Here is a 12,184-nt window from a genome sequence, read left to right as displayed (position 1 = left end):
ATTAAAATAACAAAAGGAACTACTTGTTCTCAGGATTTAGATTATTACGTTATATATATTTGACTTAAAGAGCCATTTGCTCAATGACTACCATATGTGAATTCATTTACAAAATTAAATAAAAAAGCAAGAATAAATAACGCTAGATATTTTTAAGCTAACAGGATAGGCATGGTGCTGATGTCTTTGCAGACTTTGTACATATCCATTTTCTTTAAAATTTATTAAAACTATTACATAGGGAATGGACAGTTAGTCTTTATTTTGAGTTGTTAAGCCTATTACAGTTTTAAAGATTTTTAAAAGGGTTCTTGTAGCTAGTCAACATATTTATGTATAATGAGATTGGTAAGAATTGTTTTATCCCATAGATAAAATGCTATTTTAGTGGAAACAAACTAAATGCAAATAAATAAGCCTTTGTTTGGGTAGAGAAGGAGATAAGTGAGGGCTGTCTGGGAGTGCCATGGTAATTAATCCTATTCAGCATTTACAAACCCCATAAACCTGTCAGGTATACAAAATAAGGCAGCAGAAACCAGTTGTTAAAATGGCATTGGCAATGCCAGTAGGTAGATCCTAGTAGAATTGGGAATTTCCTTTCAAGGGCTAAGGATTTCAGAATAATAACAGCAACAGTTAGCACTTAAAACAGAAAGGTAAGGCCTGTATTGTTGGGTTAGGTGTAGCTCAGGGCTCCAATTAGTAAACAGTAATTTCAATTGTAGCTGGAAACCTTAGTAAGTAGTTTCAAATATTCTTTTTTTTTTTTTTTTTTTTTGCTTTAACTCTGTTCATAGTATCATAAGACAACTTGGAATTTAAAATTAAATTTTAAAAAAATTTTAAATATATTGTTTGTAGCATTCCTTTAGAATGTCAAAGTATACTAAAAATGTTGGCATTCATGTTCAGAGAATCCCTGTGAGCCATATAGAATGCCTTAAAACTAAAATAGTTTTCATCCCACCAATTGTTTCATAATTTTATCTCTTCAGCTAGTCTTTCAAAATTAATGTTGGCCCTAATGATTTTTTAAACGTCTTCTAACGTGTTAAGCATGTTACGAAACCTAAAAGAGAACTTAGAAGATGTGATTGTTTTATGCAATTCTTTTCTTTTAATACACCTATTGCAGGGTAGCATCAGTTACATATGATTAAACCATTATAATTTGTAATATTAATTATTTACTCTCTGTCCTTTCACATTGTTTATTTTTAAGCGCTGTTGACCATCCATAATTATCTTGTTTTTTTCAATTGATTACATGTTCCCACTCACCGTTTCTAGAATATTAACTCCATAAGGGAGTCATTCTTACTTACTAATTAATCTCCAGTCCCTAGAACTATTCTTGGCATATGGTGGTTGTAAAGAAAGGAAAGAAAGAGGGATGGAGGAAGGGAGAGAGGGAGAAAGGAAGAAAGTGGATAAGAAGTAGTCTGGAGGACCAAGTAATAGAAGAGCCAACCTATACTGATGTGGGAGAAAGTTAAAAGCCAGTGCCTGGAGATGTGTATTGTTACCACAGGAGTATATTTATTTTCTGAGCCTTGGAGCCTTTCTGAGCCTACACATTTGTCAAGTAAAGGACTGAATATATCTACCTCTGCTTAACTTCACAAACATGATGGACTTTCTTTAAAATAGAGGATCACTGAGCTCTAACTCTACTAAGACCATTGTGATTCTGACACAGGCATGATTAGTTTGAGAAAAATAGTTTCAAAGGATGAGGAAGAACTCAGATTACTTGAACATATTATCAATCGAAAAAAAAAAGCACAACGTGAGAGCTGTGAGTTGTTTTATTTGGGGCAAAATGAGGACTATAGCCCGGGAGACAGCATTTCGGAGAGCTCTGAGAAACTGCTCCAAAGATTTTGGGGGGCAGGTCAGTATACATGTGATTTTGGTGAAGAGGGAGTACATGCAGTCAAGCACATATTTTTTGCAGAAGGTTTCTGCTGGTCTCGTGAAGGTTACTCGTCACAAGGAGCAGACGTCACCACGAAGGATTTTAGTGCTTTTCTAGATATGAGGAGATGCAAGAATTGAGCTCATAAAATTGTCTCCTGAAAATATCTAACTATCTGAAGACCTGTTCTGCCACTTTTTTGCAGAGCACAGAGGGCCTCATTTCTGCTCTCCACCTGAACTCCTTTCAGGGGGCGTTGAAGGTCAGCAGCTGCAGCAGCGCATGATTTAATCCTTGTAGAGGGAGCTGGCAAGTGCCAATTAGTAGTTGGCAGTATGAGTGGTATAGCTCACGAGTTCATCTTTTCTCCCACTCCACCAAGGAGAGGAAAGAACAAGACACAAAACTGGAAGATTAGACTCCTCTGTCTTCCTACCCCCTACACAGATGGTCTCATCACCATGACCTGACTTGAGACCATCAAAATCAACTACACGTATCTTATTGCTTTTGTGAGAGTTAATATAATAAACCTGGATGTCCAAATCATGCCTTATCCCCAGAAATCTAATAACCATGCATCTCTTAGCAGGGAGACAATCCTCTACATCTACCTCTGGCACTTTCTATCTCTCTTTCCAGTTTTATTTACCTTTAGATAAGTTATCGTCATCTGAGATTCTGTGTAGTGTACAAGCCTGTCTCAGAGATATTGCAGTTTGGTTCCAGACTACCACAATATTGCAATAAAGCAAGTCACATAATTTTTGTTTGTTTGTTTCCTAGTGCATATAACAGTTATTTTTACACTACACAGTATTTTATTAAGTGTGCAATAGCATTATGCCTAAAAAAACAATGTACTTACCTGAATTAAAAAGATACTTTGCAAGTGAAACTGTGACTGGCCTCCTAGACTAAAGTTTCAACATAAGATACTTCAATGACAGTATATTCAGTGAGTCTGGCCTTGTCAAGAATCGCTAGTTCAGATGTAACACATGCATTCTGAGGAAGCTACAGTGGGAAGTCTTTGGAACCAGAGCCAGACGGTAAATGAAATAAATGTCCTACAAGTTTGGATCCCCAGCACCAGAGTGCTTAATGTATTACTACTATTTTGTTTTATACTTTCTTTCCCCCAGTCACACATTCAGCTCGTTAAGGCTATCAGAACTCCAAATATCTGAAGCAATTTTCCCAGGCTGGTTAAAAGGTCTATAGGAAGGTATCTTCTGCATTTGGAACACCCCAGAGTGTGCCAATGCTCCCATCAGGAAACAGAGGAGAGAAAAAGTTACTAGGAAGCATGTCTTAAGTAGGCTATTTCATTGACCAAAAATGGACTAAATGAGGAAAACGTGTATTTAAAATATGGAAGAATGAGGGAGTCAATCACCTTTCCCCTGTGTGTGGGCATGGCCAAGCGTCTGTGAACAAGGATTTTTATAAAAAGCTCACTAGCCAGGACCATGGACTTTTCTAAAGCACATTCATTAAAACAGCATATCCAGCTGGAGTTTTATAATCATGATCAAATCAAGTTCAAGATCAAATCAAAAGCAAGCTAGTCTTATGTCAAAACCAGTTTCAAGGAAAAAAGTGGGAGTCTGTTCTCTGGGTCTATACATGATTTAACTTGAGTGAAATATTAGAACAGAAATAAATGTGAGACATACAGTACAATGATGAAAGCTTCTCCCCCAACTTTCTGTTCCATCGTTTCACAAACAGGTACGTGACTAAAAGTCACTAAAAATAGTATTAAAATATCTGACCAAATCCTGGTGTCACTGCATCCTAAAAATTACCGCAGTGCTGGCACTGCAGGTCTTTAGGAAGAGTATAGTGAGGTAAGATCAAACACACTGCCCCTCCACCACCTGGGAAAAGTCACTTCCCATTATCTAACAAATAACAGATGGAGAGTGGCTGAGAGCGCCGTTGCTTTCTAAACAGAAAAGCAGTACTTGTTTCCCCATTAGGCTTATAGGAGAGGTAGCTTCAGCCATTAGATGGTTTTGTTAATCCCTCCAGCTGGACTGTGCTAAAGCCTAGGGCTTTAATCCTCACTATTGACAATATCCATTTATATGGAAAGCAGATAAATCATTCACTTTCCTCCCCTTCTAAGGCAGCAAATGCCGCTTAGCCAATGAAATTTGAATCCAGTAAACAAGAAGAGAGAACACATGATGTGTAAAAGTCGTATTTAGCAGTGCAGGTGCTGTCATTGCACGTCACCACTCAGGTGGCTACAGGAGGGGCTGGAGCTTCTAGTGATCCATCGGCTAAGCTCCATCCTCAGCGCTGTCTCTGCAGCTCATCCAAGCGCAGGCATGACAACGTCTAACTTATGGATGTTCCATAAAAGGTTAAAAATAGCTCTTTAGTAACTCCTATCACCAATCTGCCATTGCTGTGACAAAGCTTGAATCATCCCGCTCTACCAAAAGAAATAGTAAAGCATCATGAATATACAACTATAACGTGCACAAGCTGGTGTGGAAATCTGCATGAATTATTATAATGAGAAGCACGTTAAATAAAAATCATTATTTTTAACTTTGATTAGGTCTGAATGTATACTGTATGTCTTGCACTTGACGATATGTGTGTGTATAAGCATATACATGTTTTTATAAGTCTGCACAACAACCAGGAGAGATAGAGATTACTATCTTTAATTTCTAATTGAGAAAAGGTTGAGTGACTTGCCAGATATTCTAGAACTATTAAGTGTCCTTGGCATGGTCTGAACCCAGAGCTGGCTGACTTCAGAGTCTGTGTTTCCTGATTGCACCAACTTAAAAAAAAAAAAAAACACGGGGAAGCAAAGCTCCAAGCCATATGAACCACTCCCTCTGTGGACAAATATGAAAGACCGTGGACACAGCTAGGCAGCTACCCAGAATGAAAAGGAATGTTTGAAAAATCTTGGAGACCTCTTTTACCAGACAGGCTATATCTGTCTGGTAAAAAACAGAGTATAAAAAAGCTGCCCCATGGGACAGAGCACAGAGTAGAAAAGCAGTCTGGTGATTTTCCTCACCCCTGCTTGGGTAGGTTTCCATCATCAATTGGTGCATTAATTCTATCTGGCTCCTGGAAACAGTCATTTGTTGAATAGCTCCTTTGTGACCCAGGGAGTTAATTCAGAATACCAAATGCCTTCATTTCCAGCTGGAGAGGAGTTCAGGCAGAAGAGAAAAAAAATACTAACTTCATTTTTTACAAATAATAGGAAGATGAAAGTTGGACCAAATTTCCTCACTATTTTTGTTGGAGAAGAACTGTTCTATTTTGACATGGGTCACTGAGACATTGGAGGAAATTTTCATGTGCAGGCATTTCCTTGAGTCAATATAAGTGGAGCAAAGGAAATGACTGAAATACAAAAATGTCCTTTTAGTGTTCAGATTTTCTGGGTCCTACTGGGAGGTTTCTGTATTAGAAAATTTAGGCTAAATTCTAAGTACATATCTTAACGTCAAAGCAACTAAGTCAAATTTTTAAGTATATCTTTGAAACAGTTGAAAATAAATGTCCAGTAACTGAAAACCCAGGTTTCTCATAGGTTCAGTTCTTTGCCCAATTACAGACTTAAATTACCTATTAAGTGACTTACATATAATTAATTATACTATAGAAATGTTAAGACAGATATAATTGCCTGAATTTAATTTTCTTGTCAGGTGATAAAACAGGAAGAACTTGGCAAGGACCCTTCTGATTGCACTTTGTATGATCTACTGAAATATGATGATTTTAACTCAGACAAGCACCTGGCTCTTGAAGAATTTTATAGAACATTCCGTGAGTATAAGATTCATTCTCTAATTCCTCTTTGTTCTTTTTTCTGTTTCTTTACCCAATATGGTGCGTTTGCTTGACCTCAAAGTACAGACTGTTTCTTAAGAGAAGTATATAATTGAGATAACTTAAGTGTGTGGCTGTATTGAAACAAATGTAAAAGCTAAGGGAGTTATAATTCTAAAATGCAGAGCTGGAAATGTTTGATAACATTTACTATCAGTTCCTATTGATTCTAGTTTAAGATATTAATTCCACAGTGACGCTTCCAAGGTTATTTTTAGAGTAGGAACAGCACTTCACTGTCACCATATATCAAAAACAATTATTTACATAATGACAATTTTTTTTATTTTATAGAAAAACCAAAGTTGATTAATAGATAAAGTTTGCATATATGTTAACAACAATAATTAGCATAAGAATTGAAAATTATATTTATGTTAAGATATTTTGGAATCAATTATATATGTTTAAAATGCTTAAAGACTTCTTAAAATTGAGTATACTTTATAGAGCAAAGTTGTAAAGATGATTTGGTTAAAAAAGTGTATGACAGGTTATTCATTAAAAATAATTCAAAGAAAAAAGAGTAAGAGTCAAAAAACAGAAGGGAAAGTTTGGAGCTATGTGTAAAAGAAAGAGAAAAAAAAATCATTAAATTAACTGGTTGGTATTTGAAAATCACCAAGTAATGAAAGTTAAGTGAGATTTTAGATTGATAGATGATAGATAGATGGATAATCTTCAATATTTTTATATGCACTCTCATATATAGGACTTTCCAAATATATACATATGTATATATTTCTTTTTTCCAAAAAGGTAGGAAATAGGATATGTACTTGGTATAAAAAGATCCTTTTTTTTTTTTTTGTGGTACGCGGGCCTCTCACTGCTGTGGCCTCTCCCGTTGCGGAGCACAGACTCCGGATGTGCAGGCTTAGCAGCCATGGCTCACGGGCCCAGCCGCTCCGTGGTCTGTGGGATCTTCCCAAACCGGGACACGAACCCGTGTTCCCTGCATCGGCAGGCGGACTCTCAACCACTGCGCCACCAGGGAAGCCCAAAAGATCCTTTTTGAGTTATGCCTCTGTCGTCCATCAGTTGTCTGATATTGGAAAAATCACGTAAATCTCTGAAATTCATATAAATGAGGATAGTAATTACCACATGATCATTTTATATTAAAACACTGAATTATATTTTATATAATATTTGAAACTAGCAAAGTAGTAAATGTGAAATAGCTGCTTGTTACAAAGCTTTAAGGCAAGACGTCAGTATGCTCTTCAGATTTAATTAAACTGCATTTCCACTTTAAATTGCAAGCAGAATACAGATGGGATATCTCGGTAAACACTTAATCCTTTAAAGTGTGTCACAAGGCTAGAAAACTTTTCAAAGATAACAAGAAAGCAGCATTGTCATTCAATGATTATATGAAGAAACTGAAACACAGAGAAGTTAAGAACCAAGTGGCTGAGTTTATTATCAGACCTATGCCAAACCAGTTAAGAAGTCTGAGTTTATTATCAGACCTATGCCAAACCAGTTAAGAAGTCTGAGTTTATTATCAGACCTATGCCAAACCAGTTAAGAAGTCTAAACTTCACTCTGTAGTAGGCATTGTTCTGTGTGCTTAGGATGACAGGAATATTATGGTTTATCAGGAAAAATTGTTTACATTAGATTATATTGTATACTATCATGTAAGATACAAGGGGATAAATGTCATAGGAAGGCCTACATAAAATATAAAGTGAACTAAGAATATAACCTCCAGCACTGGGAATCAAGGAGAGTTTATGAAAGTAGTAGCAATTGAATGGGTCTTCAGGATGAGTGGATTTGGACTTTAGGGGATGAGAGATGGAAGATGGACAAAGAGAAGAGTGTCAGGGAGGAAGAAATTTTCCTCTACCCTTCTGGGTCCTTTTGGCTGGTCTAAGAATCAAGTTCACATAAGACAGATTAGCAGGAGAAAATCAAAATTTAATAACGTGTATACATGGGAGAGACCCAAGAAAACTGGGTAACTCACCAAAATGGCTGAAACCCTCACCTTAAATACCATTTTCAGCTAAAGACAAAAGAGGATGTTGAGGTAGGGGTTTTGTGCTTCAAAGGGGAGGAAAGCAACACACATGGAGATGGAAAAACAAGTGTTTGGTAAATGAATGTTCTCTTAGCCCTGCACAAACAATGGGACACAGAGAGTAATTTTAAGAAGCAGACTTTGCTGAGTTCCTTTCTGTCCACACCCCTAGTTCATACTATGGTAACCTGTGGTGATAGCTCCCTTCCTGGAAGAGGTCCTCTATCCTCTTTCTTCAAGGCAGTTGGGGGAAGGTTGAAGTTACTTTCCAAGTCTTTTGGGCTTTGATTGTTTTCAGCTTGAAATAATATTAATACCAAAGAGACATTTGGGGGTGGCAGTTTTGCTCTCCTACATCAGCATAAATAAAATCTCTACTGCATGATACACCAGAGTATTTATAGAAACTAGTCCAACCGGAAGATCTCTTCCAGGTCTGAAAGTCTATGGAAATATATCAATTATCATTACTATTTTACTAACTTATTTTATTAAACAGGCAGTCTAACCTACCAACTCCTATCCCCCACTCCCATAATATGAAGATACATGGATGTGGCTAAATAAAAGTAGTTGAAATCTATAGCAGTAGCAGAAAATATTTTTAATGGTATACAAACTATCAAGCATCAATAAGAATTAAATTGTATGTTTACGTAGGATTTTTATTCAAAATATTGTTAATGGTGGAATAGTGGAGCTAGAAACTAATAAATACAATGAAAATAAAGTGTGAGTAATATGTTATTTTTATGGTAACACAGCAAAGACTGAGTAATGATCCCTGGCAATATCAGTACAAAAGAATCTTCCCTAGAATACTGCTGCCTGCACCTATCAGGGGGAAAATGATGCTGTGTTTGGGATACGATTTGATATTGCTAAGGAAGGCAAGGTAGATCAGCATGTTGTAAAGATAAATAAAATTTGCAATTCAGAAATCTGAATCATCAATACAAACTTCAATAGAGACATAGTGAAACGTTGTTTTTAAAGGAGCTACAGTGTACTACAAACTATTGAATTCGGAGAGCTGAAAATTTATATGATTCTGTTAACAACTGGAAGGTAGTATGGTAGCAATTTTATTGAAATTATTTATAGTAAATGCAATGAAGTTTAATGAAGATTGTAATGATTCTGCCATTCTGTCAAAATGATGTATAACGCAAAAGGTCTACATTTTTAATATTTTGAATCATAAAGTGATATTTGATAACAAAAGCACTTGGCAATCAGCAATCATATTATGAGGTTTTATCTTTTTGAATAATCACAAAACTTTTCCTTAACTATGATAAAATGATGTTAACATAATCGTTTAGAAAAGGTAATGTTTTTAAGTACTGCTGGAATTATCTGGGGTGTTTTAAGATTCATTGTGGTCTCACCAAGCAGTTCTCTGCAATATATTTTCAGTGTTTCACCGTTATTAAACAGGGTATCAAGCTCTCGAATGACCCTTTGGAGAGAGCAAAACTAACTTGTATGGATTGCCTGTATCAGCAAGATGTATTTATACTTATATATGAATAGGAAACATACGTCTATTTCTTCCTCTCCTTCTGTTAAAATACTTCACCACTAAACCCACCTCGGTTTTGTGAAGTTTAGTGACAGGTGTTGTATAATGACATGATTTTAGAAAGTCACTCTATTATAAAATATTAGTATCATGAATAAAAAAATATAACAATTGTGAAAAGGCAATCTATTTTAAAATTATGTATTAAGTACCTATGTGTATAGACTGCTGTGACAGTTAAAGCAACTTGAAAAGATAAGTTTCCTTTCCTTTAGAATGCATCATCTCAGACAGACAATGATAAAAAGGACAGATATAGTAAGGATAAAAAGTAATCAGTTTTTCCACCCAGAATTCATTCCCCCAGAGCTTCTAAAAAGAAAGCCCAGAAAACTAAAAAGTCCCTAAATGAATAGAATCTAGAAAAATAAACTAAGGCCAGAGAAGTTAAGAAACTTGTCTTTATCCAGTCTTTATTTACTGGTAGATACAAAGATAAACAGATTTCTTGAGTTCCAGTGTATTATTCTTTCTGCCACCACACAACATGGAAGAAAGTAAAGGGTACTTTGCAAACAGGAAAAGGTTAATGGTAAAGAAAAAAGAACCAGCACATTATCAACTGTTATTACATGATTAGGGTATTATTTTAGTAGTTATAAAGTTTTCCATAAAATAGTATTTTTTTTCATTTTGGATAAGATGAATTATTTTATTATTTTACAATAAGCATCAGATAACATTCTTAATTTTTCTCCAGAATTTTTGACGTTATTCAAAAATCCCTTGATTTTTACTAGGATATTTAAAATAAATCGTCACTGCAAGCATCAAATATCTTAAATCATGCTTTGTTTGATTAACAAACTTGGAAATCTATGCAATGGGATCCAATAAATCTTAAGTGAGATCAGACATAGTTTTGAATATTTGAAAGAAATACTAGGGCTTCCCTGGTGGCGCAGTGGTTGAGAGTCCGCCTGTCGATGCAGGGGACACGGGTTCGTGCCCCGGTCCGGGAAGATCCCACATGCCGCGGAGCGGCTGGGCGCGTAAGCCATGGCCGCTGAGCCTGCGCGTCCGGAGCCTGTGCTCCGCAACGGGAGAGGCCACAACAGTGACGCCCGAATACCTAAAAAATAAGAAATACTAAATCCTCTCGTCAGATGGTGGACACCCTGCACACTTGCATTTTGTTGCCTTGATAGTAAAATGTATAGATTTTTCAGTGCAAAGAGTACTTAGAATTAAAAACAAATTAATAGTGTCATTATTAACTACAAGGACTTGTATTAAAATACAGAGATTCAGCGTTTTATTTTCTTCCAACTCAAAATTAAAATACAATGTTTGATTAAGTTTGACATGTCTGGAACTCTATATTTTTGCTTCAGATTTGTAGGTAAATGCAAGTGATTTGCCGTTAGACAAGATGACCATACACAAAACTGAGACATTTAATTTCAGAAGTGATGTTCAAATAAATGTTTATATTTATTTATTTTTGCAAATTCAATTAAGATGATAAAGTGTTATTATATGGCTCTTAATTTTAGGAATTAATTGTTTTCATTTGGACTTTCTAGATAACCCAAAATGGTGTAAATGTCTATCTAGAGAAAAGATATTTTGTAAATGCTTTCCATGTACATAATTTCCTGAGTTAAACTATAAAGTGCTTTGACTTAAAATTACATGAAGTGAGGAGTCTGTGTAACTCTGATAGATTCTTGAAATCCTATTAACTTATGAGTTGTAGTTCCCCAAACCATATACATACACTTTAAGATGTGTTCTAGTGATTCAAGATCTAATGTCACCCTTAAATAAATCTTTATCAATTCAAAATGATCTCTATGTGTGGAAAGATCCAAAGGAAGATGTTTTTCTACTATACATAAAATAATTAGGTTTTTGCAAGCATTATGCATCAATTATGAGCATTTATATTGAAACTAACTGTACAATATCTGTCTCTCCTTTCTTAAAAAGAATAATTAAGACTCTAAAATTCTAAAATATTAAAAAATATGGAACAGTTATTTCAAATCACCTAACTCTTCATGATTATATACAAAATGTCATCTCTCTTTATATGAAAGAATTCTTAATGGAATATAAATTTGATAACGACATTATAAGGAAAAGATATTTATTTTTCTGGGAAATCACAATTGCTATAATAAAATGTTAATTATCGGAATCATCTAATAAGAAGAGCAATAAAATATGAGTATTATATTAACATTTATTGACATTAGATCATTAGTATATGAAAGTCCTTTATTTGAGAAAAATAGCAGAATTTAGTGACCGGAATTAAGACTGTTGCTGTATGTTAAGGTGAGGGAGGCAGGAGGAGCAGTAGCAGTAATGCAAGAAGGTGTCCATATTTGGAAAATCACTTATAAGCAGAATCATCTCGATTTGATGAGTGATTACATACACATGGGAGGAAGAGGGTAGAGTCAAGGATAATGTCCAATTTTCTGCTTGCAAACAAAGGTGAACAATGATGCTACTCATTAAAGTAGGAAACATGGGAAGAGAAGGAAGTGTGGGGAGTATATTAAGTTAAATTTTAGACATATTGGAATATTCAAATATAAACTTTTGGATGGAGAATATGGTGGTCTAGAGTCAGGTGGGAGCTCTGGGGCACAAATAGAGACATAGAGCATGCAGTCAAAATTTGATACTCTGGCAAGGAGTGGGGTATCTAAGGTGAGTATGTGAAGATAGAAGAGATGGGCAGAACAGCAGTAGGAGACTAAAAGTAAACAACAGCAAAACTTAGAGAGATAGGAAGAAAGCCAAAGGAGTACAC

General features: G+C 35.4%; 1 protein-coding gene across 3 annotated transcripts in view; it reads left to right on the top strand.

Annotated features, from left to right (window-relative positions):
* The window catches only part of FSTL5 (follistatin like 5), a 620,880-nt gene that overhangs the window by 307,657 nt on the left and 301,039 nt on the right, over positions 1 to 12,184 (top strand). For all 3 annotated transcript variants that reach the window (XM_060011592.1, XM_060011591.1, XM_060011589.1), the window contains exon 5: positions 5,617 to 5,737. In XM_060011592.1, coding sequence (XP_059867575.1) covers positions 5,617 to 5,737 — 121 coding nt within the window. The remainder of the gene's footprint in view (positions 1 to 5,616; positions 5,738 to 12,184) is intronic.

The sequence above is a fragment of the Delphinus delphis genome, chromosome 5, assembly GCF_949987515.2.
Source record: "Delphinus delphis chromosome 5, mDelDel1.2, whole genome shotgun sequence".
NCBI classification, from domain to species: Eukaryota; Metazoa; Chordata; class Mammalia; order Artiodactyla; family Delphinidae; genus Delphinus; species Delphinus delphis.
This window is presented reverse-complemented; position numbering and strand designations above follow the sequence as displayed.